Source organism: Hypomesus transpacificus, chromosome 7 (assembly GCF_021917145.1).
Source record: "Hypomesus transpacificus isolate Combined female chromosome 7, fHypTra1, whole genome shotgun sequence".
In the NCBI taxonomy this organism is placed as follows: Eukaryota; Metazoa; Chordata; class Actinopteri; order Osmeriformes; family Osmeridae; genus Hypomesus; species Hypomesus transpacificus.
The window spans coordinates 9,573,269-9,591,200 of NC_061066.1; the positions used below are offsets into that span (position 1 = coordinate 9,573,269).

A 17,932-nucleotide genomic window follows, 5' to 3' on the forward strand; every position below is an offset into this window, starting at 1 on the left:
TCCTCCGCCTGCCTCACTGCCCTCTTCCTCCGCCTGCCTCACTGCTCTCTTCCTCTGCCTGCCTCACTGTTCTCCTCCTCCGCCTGCCTCACTGCTCTCTTCCTCCGCCTGCCTCACTGCTCTCTTCCTCCGCCTGCCTCACTGCTCTCTTCCTCCGCCTGCCTCACTGCCCTCTTCCTCCGCCTGCCTCACTGCTCTCTTCCTCCGCCTGCCTCACTGCCCTCTTCCTCCGCCTGCCTCACTGCTCTCCTCCTCCGCCTGCCTCAGTGTTCTCTTCCTCCGCCTGCCTCACTGTTCTCCTCCTCCGCCTGCCTCACTGCTCTCTTCCTCCGCCTCCCTCACTGCTCTCTTCCTCCTCTCTTTGTCCATCTATGTAGCGCTTACTATATTCCAGATATTCACTGTTGATTGAAGGTAGTTGTCAGTTTGCCGTGTGTGAGGTGGAGCAGCTATAATGGCATATTTCCTGTTTTGGTCTTTGATGAAGCCCAAAAAAGCAGCTATTATATACGCCTGGTAGAGATGCAGGTTATGGAAATGAACGTCAGTGCTCCTTCTGGGTGAAAAGGGTGTGGTGATACTCACGGTCTAACTTGTACTAGTGAGTGACCTTCACTATAACACACAACCATCCACTAGATTTGGATGCTGTTAACTTGCAGGGATGATCTGTCGCTAATGACTTTCAGAGAACAATCAAAAACAGCCCTCACTTTGTCAGGTAGTGGCACATGTCATTTCGTGGTTCTTTTTCAAACGGCTTAATTTAGTTCTCTACAAGTTAATCAACCACTAATCATAGTTAATTCCTGGAACACTAGAGTAGCCTAGCTCACAAGATGATTGTTTGGAACATAGTAGGCTAATTGAAATGCCAATTTAAGTTAGAATTGAAAATTTTCCCTTAATTTGACACCAGTACAATATTCCTTTGTGAGATCTTACAATTGTCGTTTTATTTATGCGCAATTTATTCATTTGATATTTAATTTTAATCCCATGTGGATTGTGATCATTAGGTCAAATTGTCACTTGTTTTTTTTCGGAAGACATTGTGTTTCTTTGCCTTGAAGCAAGCCATGAATAAGCCATAAACATTATACTACATTATAGTGGTGCAGCCTTGAATAAGGTCCACATATTTTCAGGTAATCTGTTTTGTAGCAGTGACCAATTAGATGAGTTTATCAGATGCAGGGACAGACACGAGGGCAACCTCTCACCTCCCTCCGCTCTCTCTCTCTCTTCTGCCTTATTTTTCATCTTTTGAAGTCTGTGGATTTCTATGGCAGCGATTCTAAACCTATTAGTTGACATTCTTTGTTTGATTATCATTAATTATGAAAAAGCAAAACTGAATGCGGGATATAAATACATTTAAAAAAGCTTCAGTGGGTGTGTGGAAGTGGGGGCACAGGTTGTGTATTGACAACACTGACGTCAAATAAACCAAACCCAGTATAAGTACGGGATCTGCACAGGCAGTTGTCAGTCTCGTGTGTCAGCCAAGAGGACAACAGCTGGGATCCTTCTGTCATCTGTCCACTGCTGCCACCATGCCACGCTGCGCGCTCCCTCTGTGCGTCCTCGGTCTCCTCGGTCTCCTCGCGCTCTCCTCCGCGTGCTACATCCAGAACTGTCCTCGAGGCGGGAAACGAGCTGTCCAAGACCCGCACCTCAGACAGGTAGGGGCTTATTGGATACATTCTCGTTCTCCCTACTTCATTTATTTTGGTCATGGTTAAGTTTTCATTTGGTTCTTGGCTATTGGTTCATAGATTAATTTAAAAATATATTTTTTAACTGACCGAATGTATTAATATGATTGTATTCACCTTCACCTCGTCTCATATAGTTAAGATTTGAAACATTGTCTTTAAACATAAGTACTTATTTGTATGTCCTGATAAAATATGCCACTTTTCCAAACTGACAGAAATGTGAATATGGGAAGATATAGATCATGGATCAGAAGTGCAGAGGTCTAGCAGGATTTCAGAGTAAAGGAAGCACATCTTGGCTTGCAGGCACGGTGGAAAAGAACATCTTATTAACTAGCCACACTGCATCTATAATATCTTATTAACTAGGCACACTGCATCTATAATAACATCTCAGCTATACTCTGCAGAATCAATAACATTTTGAACATGGCCAAGCACTCCCTTATTTGAAGGTGAACTTCTGTGCGTCCTCCTTAGATTTCTTGCTGTTTGGAGTTTTCCTAAGAGTTGGTCCTTGTCTTGCTTGAGGGTTTAGGTTGGTTTCAGTGCAGTTCGGAATGCATCTGTGAAGTCCTCTGTGACATGTATGTTGTCCCCTGCAGTGTCTGTCCTGTGGGCCTGGTGCCCAGGGCCGCTGCCTGGGCCCCAGGATCTGCTGTGCTGAGGGGCAGGGCTGTTGGCTGGGCTCCCCTGAGACACAGGTGTGCCTGGAGGAGGACCTGCTGCCCAGCCCCTGCCAGCCGGGAGGGAGACCCTGTGGCACCCGGGAGGGGCGCTGTGCTGCCCTGGGAGTCTGCTGCAACTCAGGTACCAAACACTCTCCGGGGGGGTTGGGTGTGTGTGTGTGTGTGTGTGTGTGTTTAGTGACTTGGTTAATGTCTGAATTCAGGCATTTAAACACAGTGACATATAGCATGAGTTATGCACATGTGTGTGAAAGTGGATCTTCAGTGAATGTGATTATACTCTATAACTACAGGGATGTGATTATACTCTATAACTACAGGGATGTGATTATACTCTATAACTACAGGGATGTGATTATACTCTATAACTACAGGGATGTGATTATACTCTATAACTACAGGGATGTGATTATATTCTTTATTTCCTTGTGTTCTCTACGTGCTGACAGAGAGCTGTGTAGTGGATGCAGACTGCGTGCCAGGGAGTGAACTTCCCCCCTCCTCCTCCTCTTCCTCCTCCTCCTCCTCCTCCTCACCAGGACAGCTGCTTGTGCGCCTACTGCATCTCACCACCAGGGGGGGCAGTGCATACTGACGTGCTTCCTGGTAAACCCTGGTAAACCCTGGTAACCCTGCCCCTCGACCCAGACCGGCCACCCTCTCATTTCTGCTGTCAGTGTGGAGTATTATTTAGATTTAAAAAAAGATCCACATAAGACATGAAGAGTTACAGAAGTATTGGTACCCTAACCCTTTAAATATGGCTACTCTTCTGTATAGGATACGGGTTATATGAAGCCAGACTATATGAACAGTTGCCACATTTATAAAAATATCCCTAAAACAATATGTATGTTGTATGATGATTTTTCTCCTTGGAATTGACATTGATGTTAAAAATGTCATCCCTGAGGTCTATAGTATAGGTACTGACTGGGTTTGCACAGTCTTTGTGAACAGTAAATGAAACTTTGGAAAACAGCTTCTGTAAGGTTGTGGTTTGGCTGTACCATAGAGAACGTGAGCCTCAACAATAATAAAAGACGTCACTGCCAAACAGACTCAAGACTCATCGTTTTTTCTCAGTATTCTCGTGTGCACGGTTTTACAATTGCCTAATAACGTCTGTATGTGAGACAGATGTAGGAAATGTGTTTGTCTGTTGTCGTGTGTCATGAATGTACATACATACATACATATTTAAACTGTCCAGACCTGTTTCCTCCATAGATGACATGGGATTAGGCTAGGAAAGGTTGAGTCAACAATGTCACACACCAAAATAAAGTCTATTCTTTACCCTAATACCTTTGCACTGATGCAGAGACAATATGAAAGCTGTGTGTGAGCATGACACAAATTATGGTGTGTGTGTGACAGTGCTTGAAAGGGTGTGTGTGTGTTGAGGGCTTGAAGGGACGTGTGTTTGTGTTGAGGGCTTGGAGGGACGTGTGTGTGGAGGTATTTAAGCGCGAGAGCGTCTTGCTGGATCATTCTGGTCGTCACCATGGAGCTGAAGAGAGTGCTGCTGGGGCTCAGCCTGTGTGCTCTGCTCATCCCTACACAGGGTAAGAACCTGTGTGTGTGTGTGTGTGTGTGTGTGTGTGTGTGTGTGTGTGTGTGCTCTGCTCATCCCTACACAGGGTAAGAACCTGTGAGTGTGTGTGTGAGTGGGACTGTGTGTGTTTCAAGTTGTGCGAGAAAGTTTAGTGAAACGTCTTGAAGTCTCAAACATCAGTTACTGAACATGTCTGAAGAACTGTGTGCTAAGAGGGAGAGCTGAAACAGCTCAAGCCACCACCTGCTTGTTCACAAGTTAGTGGGTTGTTAAAGTTACGTAGACCTTTTTATAAGAAAAGAAAGATCAAAAATTCTGTACACACAACTAGTGTATTAAAACACACAACTAGTGTATTAAGACTTTCTATAGTTTTGTGGCTGAGATATATTGCTTGCTTTCTTTAATGTGTGTGTGTGTGTGTGTGTGTGTGTGTGTGTGTGTGTGTGTGTGTGTGTGTGTGTGTGTGTGTGTGTGTGTGTGTGTGTGGGCATTGAAATTCCTGTGTGACTGACTGGCTGTTCCGGTTGATTTATAACTTTGGTCATCCATCCAAACATTCAATTAAAAAAATCTGTCTCAGCATGTTTGACTGTTACAGTCGGTGTGTGAGTCAGTCTCAAGCTTTGTTTAGAGAAGTTGTAAGTTGGGAAACTCAAACATCTCGTGGTATAAAACATTGATTTGCTTTAAACAAAGTGTCTATTTATTAAAAACACAAAATTCTTCAAACCTGCTTGTTGGTTGCAGCTGCCATCCCTAAATGTTGTGTGACTGTCTCCAAGAACATTTCTAACAAGATGCTGAAGAGAGTGAAGCATACGGCACAACAGGATGATGGAATCTGCCAGATCAAGGCTCTGATGTAAGTGCTGCTGGATGCTTCACTGTGATACTGTCTCTGTCCTGCTCAGCACAGCAGTCACTGTGATACTGTCTCTGTCCTGCTCAGCACAGCAGTCACTGTGATACTGTCTGTCCTGCTCAGCACAGCAGTCACTGTGATACTGTCTCTGTCCTGCTCAGCTCAGCAGTCACTGTGATACTGTCTCTGTCCTGCTCAGCACAGCAGTCACTGTGATACTGTCTCTGTCCTGCTCAGCACAGCAGTCACTGTGATCCTGTCTCTGTCCTGCTCAGCACAGCAGTCACTGTGATACTCTCTGTCCTGCTCAGCACAGCAGTCACTGTGATTCTGTCCTGCTCAGCACAGCAGTCACTGTGATACTCTCTGTCCTGCTCAGCACAGCAGTCACTGTGATACTGTCTCTGTCCTGCTCAGTACAGCAGTCACTGTGATCCTGTCTCTGTCCTGCTCAGCACAGCAGTCACTGTGATCCTGTCTCTGTCCTGCTCAGCACAGCAGTCACTGTGATACTGTCTCTGTCCTGCTCAGCACAGCAGTCACTGTGATACTGTCTCTGTCATGCTCAGCACAGCAGTCACTTTGATACTGTCTCTGTCCTGCTCAGCACAGCAGTCACTGTGATCCTGTCTCTGTCTTGCTCAGCACAGCAGTAGAACACAGGATCTGTTGTGTTAGGAACCGGAAGGACAGCTGTTTTAATGATCTGTTGGGATGAAGCCAGCTGGGTGATCTGGTGACAAGTGTTGTTCTTGGTGGTCCTCAGCTTGTACCTGGACGGTAAGAAGGTCTGCGCTCCGCTGAGTGTGTGGAAGAGGCTGGTGGACGTCAGGAAGAAACGGAAGCCTCGCAAACAAAAAAAGAGGAGGAACTAGAGAGGAGAGCGGTCTCAGAACTTTGTTACTTAAACTTTCTTTATACTGAACTTATACTGTCTTTGTGGTGTTGTCATTTATACTGTCCTTCACCATAATATGTTGGTATTCCAAATGGACGTGTATGCAATGTAGTCAACTGTTATTGTGTTCACTCTGTACTATGCAAAGATACTTATCAAACAAATTGAAGTTGATTAAAACAAATGACAACGAATGAAGGGGGTCCAGGACCAGAGTTGTGTCCTGCTAATGTCATTCTGTAACAGCAGCAAATCAAATAGGCTGAAGGAATTATTATAAAATAACAAGTTCAGGGGCTCACTAGCTTTTGGAGCCGAGGGCCGAGGCCTTACTGCAGGGGCCCTGGTTCGATTCCAGACAGGGCCATTTACTGCATGTCATTCCTTCTCCCTGCCTTTCTCCCTCTAACTGTCACTATCCAAAAAAAGTTACAATAACAATCTCACTATTGTCCTCGTGCGCCGGTTGTTGGATTTTCAGTTTCTGTCTGTAATTACACCGTTCAGAAAACTCTGATTTACCAGCAAGCAGGATCAGCGTTTGCCCTACCCTGTACCTGCCTTCAGGCGCTGGCAACTGATAAGACGTTATGACTTTATCAGGAAGAAGGTTCACCTAGGAATAAATGATCGGAATGTCTGTCTCTTGAGGGAATTTGTGATGGATGTAAAAAAACATTTTTAAACCACCTGACATGATGATGAACAGGATTAATATGTGATTTACTTGAGGCTTAAGGGTTCAAACTTGTGACTACAAATACCAACCGTTCAAGCAATCATCCATCAGACAAAATAGAAGGATGAAAGATAGAAGAAAGTAAAGACGGAAGGGAATGATAGTGTAAATCGGTCCGATAGTCCGGATTTTGGATTATATGTAGATCAAATGAAAATATAAAAAATAAGTGACCGTTACTATAGGCTACATTTGAAAGATTTCCGACATAATTATATAGACTATTTACAGATTAAAGAAATTACAGTAGCCTATCAGTGTATACGAGTCACTTTCCAATCAAGTATTGAGGCCATGTAGAGACGCTTTTAGCAGTACCATTAGCAGAAAGGATCCGCTGGCGCCCCCGTGTGGAGAAGGTAGTAGCATGCAAGCTTCTTAGAATGTTTTAAGTTTTCATGTTCATCCTGATTGATGAGTATACATTTATAAAGTATAAATTCCCTGCGCAAAACAAAATCTACTTTATATAAATAACGTGAAATCCATAGATGTCTGCACCAAGATATACATTACAATCTAAATGTACGTTGTTCGTTTTTGGCACATTATGTTGACCTAACAAAGTGGGATAGTTGATCAAACAGTGTTCATGTTCGGGTTAATAACAAACTTCCTCTAACTGTCAGAATTACGCAATGTCTCTCTTGGGAGCTGGACAGACCCGCCTACCCTTTTTTTCTTTGAAACAATCCAATAGTAGACTGCAATGGAGGCTTGTGAATAAGATACACAACAGCTAAACTGAACAGGAAGCAATTATTTAACTCAACCTTTATATCAACATGTCTCTCAAGACAACTCTCGAACCGGAACACTCCGGGATTTTGAAGTTTGTATCTGCAGTGTTCTACGCCGGCAGTTCGTTTCTTATCACTGTTGTGAACAAAACTATTCTTACAAATTTCAGGTGAGAAATGATAACCCTTGACTAATTACATGCGCTCTAGGCATAGGCATCAGCGATTAACCATACAGTCGATCGGTAAACGGTCAAGTAGGTGTTAAATGTGCTGAATGAACGTTCTACCTATATCCTATATCCTTTGTAGCCTACCTACCCCACATTGACCCCCGTAACTTACTATACTCTGGTGTGTAGGTTTCCTTCCTACCTGTTCCTGGGGATTGGCCAGGTGAGCCTGCGTTCTCTGTAAAACAGCTACGTTCCTAATCACACCTGTCGAATCGATCAAAAACAAGGAAAATTATGAAATTAAACAATATCAACGTTTCGCTAGATGCTCACCACCATAGTCATCCTGTATGCTGCCAAAAAGAACAACATTGTTAATTTACAAGATTTTGACAGAAGTATTTTCATCAAAGTAAGTCGTTTTTCATTCAACTCTAATATTCTTATTACAACACGCTACGGCATAGTAGGTGTAACTATGGACAGGCATGTATGGAAACTAAATATATTTATGTTTATTTGACAGATTTTCCCTCTTCCTCTGCTATATGTTGGAAATCACATCACAGGGCTGGCGAGCACCAAGAAACTCAGGTACCTTTCACTAGACTCAACATCATCCTTTTACTGCCAAGTTTCCTATCCTGTGGAGTTGCAGGACAAATCTTAATATATCTACTTTGCCCGACACAAATCTAAATATATTACACTCTGACAGTGTTGGGGGTAACGCGTTACAAAGTACCCTGAGTGACACTGACGCCGATAAAAGGTTGCCGTTGCCATTGTTGTCGACACCAGCCAAGCAGCCACGACACGAGTTCAATTAAACTTTTTTGAACGTTGGCGAAACTGAAGGTGTCCGAATATTACAAAACACGCGTCAAAGTTGTCATGTGTGAGTCTGGCCAAGCATCATCGGGTCATGTCGAACGCACCTATTGTTGTCTTGCATGCTTTGATTACCGGCAACGACACATGACGTTAAGAGAACGTGGACTTCACTATGGGTGGGTAAATGCATTAAACAAAATATATCGCCCGTGCCGGGGCCCCCTAGTGGCCGGGGCCCGGGGCAGCAGTCCCTCCTGCCCATTGCACAAACGCGGCCCCTGAGTGTAACTAGTTACTTTCAGCAGTGAGTAATCTTGTAAAGTAAAGCATTACTTTTAAAAAATAACTAGTAATGTGTAATGTATTACTTTTTTTAACTACCCCAACACTGCACTCTGATGTGGTAAAATGCTTATAATGGGAATTGTTACAACTCAAGGGGAGAGCATATTACTGCAGATCTTCTTACATCACTTTAGATGAACCGGATTCTAATTGGTTGTTATTATTATTAAGCTGACTCACTTCAATCTCCTGCAGTTTACCCATGTTCACCGTGCTCAGGAAATTCACCATATTGATGACGATGGTCATGGAGGCGAGTGTGCTGAGGTTGGTGGTTCTCTGGTTCTGGGGTTCTGATGTAGGGGTTCTGATGTAGGGGTTCTGATGTAGGGGTTCTGATGTAGGGGTTCTGATGTAGGGGTTCTGATGTAGGGGTTCTGATGTAGGGGTTCTGATGTAGGGGTTCAGGGCGGCCAGGCTGTGTAGACTGTGTGTGTATTCTGAATGTGTTTTTCCTCCTCAGGAAAAGCTTTCCTAGAAGCCTCGTTCTCAGCGTGGTGACCATCGTGCTTGGAGCGCTGGTGGCAGCCAGGTAGACACACACCCAGGGTCAGAGAGGACAGGGTCAGAGAGGACAGGGTTAGAGAGGACAGGGTTAGAGAGGACAGGGTCAGAGAGGACAGGGTCAGAGAGGACAGGGTCAGAGAGGACAGGGTTAGAGAGGACAGGGTCAGAGAGGACAGGGTTAGAGAGGACAGGGTCAGAGAGGACAGGGTCAGAGAGGACAGGGTCAGAGAGGACAGGGTTAGAGAGGACAGGGTCAGAGAGGACAGGGTTAGAGAGGACAGGGTCAGAGAGGACAGGGTCAGAGAGGACAGGGTTAGAGAGGACAGGGTTAAAGAGGACAGGGTCAGAGAGGACAGGGTTAGAGAGGACAGGGTCAGAGAGGACAGGGTTAGAGAGGACAGGGTTAGAGAGGACAGGGTCAGAGAGGACAGGGTCAGAGAGGACAGGGTCAGAGAGGACAGGGTTAGAGAGGACAGGGTCAGAGAGGACAGGGTCAGAGAGGACAGGGTCAGAGAGGACAGGGTTAGAGAGGACAGGGTCAGAGAGGACAGGGTTAGAGAGGACAGGGTCAGAGAGGACAGGGTCAGAGAGGACAGGGTCAGAGAGGACAGGGTTAGAGAGGACAGGGTCAGAGAGGACAGGGTCAGAGAGGACAGGGTCAGAGAGGACAGGGTTAGAGAGGACAGGGTCAGAGAGGACAGGGTCAGAGAGGACAGGGTTAGAGAGGACAGGGTTAGAGAGGACAGGGTCAGAGAGGACAGGGTTAGAGAGGACAGGGTCAGAGAGGACAGGGTTAGAGAGGACAGGGTTAGAGAGGACAGGGTCAGAGAGGACAGGGTCAGAGAGGACAGGGTTAGAGAGGACAAGGTCAGAGAGGACAGGGTCAGAGAGGACAGGGTTAGAGAGGACAGGGTCAGAGAGGACAGGGTTAGAGAGGACGTCTGTAGGTGGTCTGAGGATGTGTGACCCCTAACCCATGGGCAGTACAGTAACTTCTATAAGACCCTGTCCTGACCTCTGACCCTTGACCTCTCTTCTGTAGCTCTGACCTGGCATTTGATGTGGAAGCCTACACCTTCATCCTCCTGAACGATGCCTTCACGGCTGCCAGCGGCGTGTACACCAAGAAGAAGCTGGGCACCGAGGTACCCTTCTCCCCCAGCAAGGAATCAGAGTCAGGGGTCAGAGTCAGGGGTCAGAGTCAGGGGTCAGAGTCAGGGGTCAGAGTCAGGGGTCAGAGCAGGGGTTAGAGCAGGGGTCAGAGTCAGGGGTCAGAGCAGGGGTTAGAGCAGGGGTCAGAGCAGGGGTTAGAGCAGGGGTCAGAGCAGGGGTTAGAGCAGGGGTCAGAGTCAGGGGTCAGAGTCAGGGGTCAGAGCAGGGGTCAGAGCAGGGGTTAGAGCAGGGGTTAGAGCAGGGGTCAGAGCAGGGGTTAGAGCAGGGGTCAGAGTCAGGGGTCAGAGTCAGGGGTCAGAGCAGGGGTTAGAGCAGGGGTCAGAGTCAGGGGTTAGAGCAGGTGTCAGAGTCAGGGGTCAGAGTCAGGGGTCAGAGCAGGGCTTAGAGCAGGGGTCAGAGTCAGGGGTCAGAGCAGGGGTTAGAGCAGGGGTCAGAGTCAGGGGTCAGAGCAGGGCTTAGAGCAGGGGTCAGAGTCAGGGGTCAGAGTCAGGGGTCAGAGCAGGGGTTAGAGCAGGGGTCAGAGTCAGGGGTCAGAGCAGGGGTTAGAGCAGGGGTCAGAGTCAGGGGTCAGAGCAGGGGTTAGAGCAGGGGTCAGAGTCAGGGGTCAGAGCAGGGGTTAGAGCAGGGGTCAGGGGTAGGGAGGGTGTAGCTCAGTGGTAGAACATTTGACTGCAGGTCAAAAGGTTCCATGTTCAAGTTACAATGTACTATAGCATCATGTGGTTTACAGATTCTGTCTAGCTTGCAAGGCAACATGATGGTGTGTTTTCTGTGAAGGGTCTTGGGAAATATGGCGTCCTGTTTTACAACGCGGTCCTCATCGTCATCCCCACTCTTTTGGTTAGCGCCTTTACAGGGGACCTTGAGAAGGTAAACAATCACACAGACAGTGCGTTCAGCTGTCTGCTTGACTGGCCGTTAGCTCTGTGTGTGTGTAGCTGTGACAGCATGATTGTCTTTGTGTTGACCAGGCCATATCATTTGACGACTGGCTGAGAGCTTCATTTGTCTCCTGCTTCTTGTTGTCTTGTTTTATGGGGTAAGGACCTGTCTGCTTCCTTCCTTTGTGTGGTTCATGAGTGGTTCATGGTTCATGAGTGGTTCATGGTTCATGAGTGGTTCATGGTTCATGAGTGGTTCATGGTTCATGAGTGGTTCATGGTTCATGAGTGGTTCATGGTTCATGAGTGGTTCATGGTTCATGAGTGGTTCATGGTTCATGAGTGGTTCATGGTTCATGAGTGGTTCATGGTTCATGAGTGGTTCATGGTTCATGAGTGGTTCATGGTTCATGAGTGGTTCATGGTTGTCTCTGTTGCAGGTTTGTGCTGATGTACTCTATTGTGCTCTGCAGCCACTACAACTCAGCACTGACCACCACAGTAGTGGGAGCAATCAAAGTAAGTGTGTGAGTGTGTGTGAGTGTGAGTGTGTGTGAGTGTACGTGTGTGTGAGTGTGTGTGTGAGCGGGTGGGTGTGTGTGTGTGTGACCGAGTGAGTGCTGGAGTGTGTGAGCATATGCACGAGCAAATTCACACAAACACAGGACTCATGTTCAGGTGTGTCTCCCTAGAACATAGCTGTGGCCTACATCGGCATGTTCGTAGGCGGAGACTACCTGTTCTCCTGGACTAACTTCCTGGGTCTGAACATCTGGTGAGAACTAAACTAAGTCAGCGCTTATCTTCTGCTTTAGGGAACTCTGGAGCCGCCTGTTTAGAGTGAAACTGTCCGCCCACACTTTAGATGTGGTTTGTATTTGGTTACCTGAGCAGCTGTTTCCTGTGTTCTCAGCATGTCTGGTGGGCTGGTCTACGCCTACCTGACCTTTCACCCTCCCAGCAGCCACCGCGCCGCCACCAACCAACTTCAGCCAATCAACGTCCTCGTCACACAACCTTCTACAGACCGTCTGCCTATCAGATGATCTAGAAAGGCCAGAAATACCTGATACCTAAATATCGACAAAACACACGATTGGTTATCTCACCCGATCCTGTGCTTTGATTGGTTGTCCCTCACATACTGTGAATTGATTAGTGCTTCACACATATATTTATGACTTTGCTCCATATTGGGGTGACTGTGGGATGTTTTAGTTGTTTCTTAGCGATGATTCCCTCTGAACATTTATCAAAACTGTTTGTTCCTCTGACTGTTCATGTCCTGGGAGGGGGTTGTGCATAAGGATGGTTTTGAGTTTGCCAGGTAGTCTGAAATAGCACTGTATTTTGTTATTTTTGTTCACATTATTGAACTTAACAGACAAAAAGAATGAAAAACCATTAAAAAGAGAGAAAAACGCTCTTAGGGTCTTGATAAATGTTTTTTATTGAAGACCAGTAAGTACCAACAGTTGTGGATTTTAACTGAATATGTGTATGTTACTTCTACAGAGCAAGCAAGAACTTTCCTTATCGATGCCAAGCACACATCTGACTCTATACAGGGCGAGGGCAAGTATCTAGAAATATTAATTCCAGCACTCAGATTATGTGAAGCCTAGTCTAATACATCATGGTATATATTATTGGCCAAAGATATTTATTTAACAATAAACAAAGGGTTAGAAATACAATAATATAAAATTCTAGGGTAATAATAAAAATATTATAACCCTATATAACTAATATTTGGTTTTTGCGATGATCAACAATTTAATTTTCTCCCAGTTTCGCACAATGGTCACTGAAGTGTGGATAACTAAAGATTTTAGCCAATTCAATATACAGATTCATGATGTACAAAGTTTTTTTTTCCAAAACCCAACGAAACCTCCAAATTACAATAGGCCAGTTAATATAAATGCTTACGAACAATGTTAAAATATGTAGTGTTTCAAAAAATACAAAAGGAAAGGAAAAAGCTTACTTTCAGCAGAAACAAGCGCCATTTTTCTATCCAAGTCAGACATTTCTGTTCCATTGCAAGCTTAACCCACAGAGGCAAAAGTAATGGGACAATGATTTCAACTGAAATGGTGGATAAAATGTCTCAAGAATCTAACTTTGTCCCACGCAGGAACTAATGAGCTTCTAGTTCCTGTGATTATCTTTGTCAAACAATGGAACTGCAATTAATGACGAGTTAAACTGGTTTTGTTGTTTAACACTGAGGAAGGTTAGATAAGATGGTCACACCAAACCAGACAAATGTGAATCAGACCCTAAAATGTTGAAATACCTCATGAAAACAGTATCAAATAGAACAAACATGATGCAATAAATATCGTAATCAAAACGCTTCTGAGAAACGCCCTTTCTGTGATCCCCCTGGAGGTCACGGGCGATATCGCAGTCTGGCTGCAGTCTTTTAATATAAGAGATGGCAACCTATTACTATACAGCTACTGGTCTGGGTGTTGGTGTGGGTGGAGCTGAGTGCTCTGTGATCTCAGGTTAGGGTGAAAGGGTATTTCAGATTAGGCTTGCAATGACAACCTCTTCTCACTGTGACAGCAGCTGCATCTCAATTGTGCACCAAGTACACCCTCGCTGGTTTCCTCTCCTTCCTAGACTCCTTCTCAGACAGACCAGGGCCTGAAGTCGCGTCATTGTGACCAGATGTGATTCTTGGTTTGCAAACCCAAAGCACATGGAGCAAAGGAAGCACAATCGAGGACGTCATGTCACACTATGGAGATACGCTCAACCACACTATGGAGATACGCCCCATTGTGCCCTGGGTCGACCCTGTCTCTCTGAGCTCCATATATACATCCATCATAAAAACACACACCCTCACACACAAAAGCAAGGAAGATCACTCGCTCACCAAACAAAGTGCAAACAAAACTGAACCGAATTTTCTTTCTTTTTTAAATGATCCTCATTTGCTGTCTTCAAAAGGCAGGTGTGAGAAAAGACATTCTTCATATCCTAACATCCTAGTAAGGAGAACTGTGGAGGTGAGTAAGGTGCTGTAGGGTGTTCCTGCTCAGGACAGCTGGGCCAAGTCGCTCGCTAGACTTGCATCTAAGAACGCCCAGCATGCACTGGGGCAAAGGGGGGAGGGTTCGGGGAGGGGGTCTCTTGACCAGGAAGTGGGCGGGGCTTTAAGGAGACAGATTGTTGGCCAGCTCAATGAGCGCCAGGGCGCCATGGAGACGCTCCCGTTGCTCTTGGAGACGGCGCCTTGCGGCCCCGCCCCCACTGGTCTTCTCGTCCTCCGCTGGCTCCTCCTCGCCGTTCTCCTCGTCAGACTGCAGGAAGTCCAGGGGGTCCTTCTGCTCCTGGTCCTCCACGCTGCCCGCGCTCTGGGGTTTCCCCCTGGCTGGGGCAGGGGTGCGCTGCTCTCTCGTCTGCCAGTACCTGCATCATAAACACTAGAGTCACCTCCAGATAAACACTAGAGTCACCCCCAGACACACACTAGAGTCACCCCCAGATAAACACTAGAGTCACCCCCAGATAAACACTAGTCACCCCCAGATAAACACTAGTCATCCCCAGTCACACTAGAGTCACCCCCAGATAAACACTAGAGTCACCCCCAGATAAACACTAGAGTCACCCCCAGATAAACACTAGTCACCCCCAGATAAACACTAGTCACCCCCAGACACACTAGAGTCACCCCCAGATAAACACTAGAGTCACCCCCAGATAAACACTAGAGTCACCCCCAGACACACACCAGAGTCACCCCCAGATAAACACTAGACTCATCCCCAGATAAACACTAGAGTCACCCCCAGATAAACACTAGAGTCACCTCCAGATAAACACTAGAGTCACCCCCAGATAAACACTAGAGTCACCCCCAGATAAACACTAGTCACCCCCAGATAAACACTAGTCACCCCCAGACACACTAGAGTCACCCCCAGATAAACACTAGAGTCACCCCCAGATAAACACTAGAGTCACCCCCAGACACACACCAGAGTCACCCCCAGATAAACACTAGACTCATCCCCAGATAAACACTAGAGTCACCCCCAGATAAACACTAGAGTCACCTCCAGATAAACACAGCAGTCACCTCCACACACACCGCTCACCCACACACAGCAGTCACCTCCACACACACCGGTCCCCCTCCCTCACCTAGCCAGCCATTCGGCCACAGCCTTGTTGTCAGCGGCTGGAGCCCTGCCGGTGCCGTCGCTGGGCTCCTGTCTGCGCAGCCGGGAGTACGGGTGCTTGGGACAGTGGCGGTTGGCGTGGGTGAAGCGGCTTCCGCAGCCTGAGGACAGGGTTAGAGAGGACAGGGTCAGAGAGGACAGGGTCAGAGAGGACAGGGTCAGAGAGGACAGGGTCAGAGAGGACAGGGTCAGGGAGGACAGGGTCAGGGAGGACAGGGTCAGAGAGGACAGGGTCAGAGAGGACAGGGTCAGAGAGGACAGGGTCAGGGAGGACAGGGTTAGAGAGGACAGGGTCAGAGAGGACAGGGTCAGGGAGGACAGGGTCAGAGAGGACAGGGTCAGAGAGGACAGGGTCAGAGAGGACAGGGTCAGGGAGGACAGGGTCAGAGAGGACAGGGTCAGGGAGGACAGGGTTAGAGAGGACAGGGTCAGAGAGGAGCAGCTGTCAGTTTCTCCCGGGAACCAGACGTATACTGCTTGTGTGTATTGTGGGTGTGTGTTTTTTCTGGTTGTGTGTGTATTGTGGTTGTGTGTGCTCACCCTTCTCGGAGCAGATGAAGGGCTTCTCTCCCGTGTGCAGCCTCTGGTGGGTCTTCAGCTGGCCGCTCTGGACGAAGGCCTTCCCACACTCTGGGTAGTCACACAAGTAGGGCCTCTCTCCTGCTCAAACACAACACACTGTCAACACTGGAACACACTGGAAACACTAACACACTGGAAACACTAACACACTGGAAACACTCTAACACACTGGAAACACTCTAACACACTGGAAACACTCTAACACACTGGAAACACTAACACACTGGAAACACTAACACACTGGAAACACTAACACACTGGAAACACTCTAACACACTGGAAACCCTATTCCAGCTGGTCCTGATGTTCCTCTCTCCCCCACCTGTGTGAGTTCTCTTGTGGGCCTGTAAACTCTTCTCCCTGGGGAACACTCGGTGACAGATGTTGCAGCGGATGCGGCTGGACGACGTCTCTCCCTCGTTGATGAGCTCCCTGACCGTCTCAGCCCGCGGGCGCCCTCGCCGGCTCCCGTCCTGCTCACACAGGAAACACACAGGTCACAAACAGGAAATACACAGGTCACAAACAGGAAACGCACAGGTCACACACAGGTATCATGGAACTTTGCTTCAGATCCATACTTTAATCATATCTTATAATATGAGCATTTATGAGCCACAGTATTTAAAAGCAAAACGATGTTGCCATTGCAGCAATTTGAGGTTAAATTTAGGGGGACCTGCACATGTTATGATGTATTACTGTTACATGCAAACTTATCAATAATTTCTTAACATGGACTAGACCACGTGCTTCATTGAACTTCTCGCGGTTTCGGTTAAAAGCAGGTCACCTTCACGAATACATTCATTCATTTTATGCACATCCGGTTGGATTTTTGGCGCGCGACTAAGGAGCAGCTGCTACAGTAGGAAGTAGTTGGGGTTTAAAAACCATCACGTCACACCCATAAGCGCGGGCGTTTTCATGAAGCACTTTTGGATGCGTGCGTAAACATTTCATTCAAATTCTTGACGTCTCCTATCGTAATACTAGGTTACACTTTTTGGGGCAGAATAGGCAGATGTGTTGCCTCCAGTTGCATCATCGTGTAGCAGTGATGTTTAACGTGGTTACAGTGACAAAAATCCCTTCTATGCTACCAAAAGGAACTACCGCGGACACAAGTGAGTCATGCACAACTAACAGTCTGGCAGCTGCCCTTCTCGTTGCTTATAATATTATTCCCCGCAGTCACAACTACACGAACCCACCTTCAAGGCATCCGGCAAAGCCGCCAGTTCAGCCTCGCTCGCGGTGTTGGTTCCAGTCGGTGAGTCTGCCCCGTTCACGGATCCGGGGCTGAGGGTCACGTTGTGTGCATTCTCTCCCCACTTCCACGGGTACACCATGAAGTCACTGAACCCGGGGCTGGTCGGAATTAGCGACTCGCTCTTTCTCGGTTTCATCGGAGTGGTTTTAATGACAGACACCAAAACTCTTTTAGGAGAATCGTTGCAAAAAATAACCTGCGGTTGCTTGTTCTCAGCCATCGTTGAATTTCAAATAGCTCTGAGAAGCTTTAAAATCCGAAAGAGCCAAAGATCACCCTTACTGTTAATCACATGCCATACAAGCAGTCATGTCTTCTAGTCAACCGTTTTCGAGAATCGAAAAAAGTCTTACAAATCCAGCGAACGGAAATAGTTCCGTAAATGAGTCCAATTCAATCTGGAGTAAAAATATTCATTTCTAACTTGATAAAAAACTGCGCTACAATTCCTAAAAGACAGTAGAACGTTGGACTACATTCGTTCTGTCGTTACAGCCTGGTGGGCGCCGTTCTTTCTGACAGTGCAGCTTTCCTAGTGTGCGCTTTCTCAAAGTCTTTCCCGCGTTGCAAAGCGCGCCTGGGCGGTTTATTTAACAAATCAGTTGAGAGGATATTAAACGCGCTTACCACATGGGTGGGAAATGACCTATAATATGATCCAAAGGACAGGAAAGCCCCAAACGGGGTAACCACAGTAACCAATGTTCAGGCTCTGAACATACTTGGGTTAGGACATTTTATCCAAT

General features: G+C 46.8%; 4 protein-coding genes across 6 annotated transcripts; 3 read left to right on the forward strand and 1 right to left on the reverse strand.

The window, feature by feature from the left end:
• Positions 1-292: 292 nt before the first annotated feature.
• LOC124469460 (arginine vasopressin) lies at positions 293-3,469 on the forward strand. Its single transcript, XM_047022775.1, has 3 exons — positions 293-1,685; positions 2,327-2,531; positions 2,860-3,469. Exons 1-3 carry the CDS (start codon positions 1,557-1,559, stop codon positions 3,003-3,005), a joined length of 480 nt encoding a protein of 159 aa, XP_046878731.1. The 5' UTR covers positions 293-1,556; the 3' UTR covers positions 3,006-3,469.
• A 381-nt stretch (positions 3,470-3,850) lies between these two features.
• Positions 3,851-6,185, forward strand: ccl27a (chemokine (C-C motif) ligand 27a). The gene is made up of 3 exons (XM_047022871.1): positions 3,851-3,978; positions 4,719-4,833; positions 5,600-6,185. Exons 1-3 carry the CDS (start codon positions 3,918-3,920, stop codon positions 5,706-5,708), a joined length of 285 nt encoding a protein of 94 aa, XP_046878827.1. The 5' UTR covers positions 3,851-3,917; the 3' UTR covers positions 5,709-6,185.
• Positions 6,186-7,124: 939 nt separating this feature from the next.
• slc35d2 (solute carrier family 35 member D2) lies at positions 7,125-12,970 on the forward strand. 3 transcript variants are annotated; one of them, XM_047022934.1, is made up of 12 exons: positions 7,127-7,380; positions 7,573-7,606; positions 7,712-7,798; positions 7,913-7,980; positions 8,761-8,832; positions 9,029-9,097; positions 10,115-10,217; positions 11,023-11,115; positions 11,217-11,284; positions 11,567-11,645; positions 11,819-11,901; positions 12,040-12,970. In XM_047022934.1, the coding sequence occupies exons 1-12, from the start codon at positions 7,256-7,258 to the stop codon at positions 12,170-12,172; spliced, it is 1,014 nt and encodes a 337-aa protein (XP_046878890.1). In that variant the 5' UTR covers positions 7,127-7,255; the 3' UTR covers positions 12,173-12,970. The 3 variants fall into 3 exon arrangements, with proteins under 3 accessions (XP_046878892.1, XP_046878890.1, XP_046878891.1); XM_047022936.1 differs by lacking the exon at positions 11,819-11,901 and having other exon boundaries at positions 7,125-7,380; positions 11,942-12,970; XM_047022935.1 differs by lacking the exon at positions 9,029-9,097.
• Positions 12,971-13,060: 90 nt separating this feature from the next.
• znf367 (zinc finger protein 367) lies at positions 13,061-17,916 on the reverse strand. Its single transcript, XM_047022937.1, has 5 exons — positions 17,128-17,916; positions 16,236-16,386; positions 15,872-15,991; positions 15,294-15,432; positions 13,061-14,555 (listed from the first exon to the last, which is right to left on the reverse strand). Exons 1-5 carry the CDS (start codon positions 17,404-17,406, stop codon positions 14,300-14,302), a joined length of 945 nt encoding a protein of 314 aa, XP_046878893.1. The 5' UTR covers positions 17,407-17,916; the 3' UTR covers positions 13,061-14,299.
• Between the last annotated feature and the right edge of the window lie 16 nt (positions 17,917-17,932).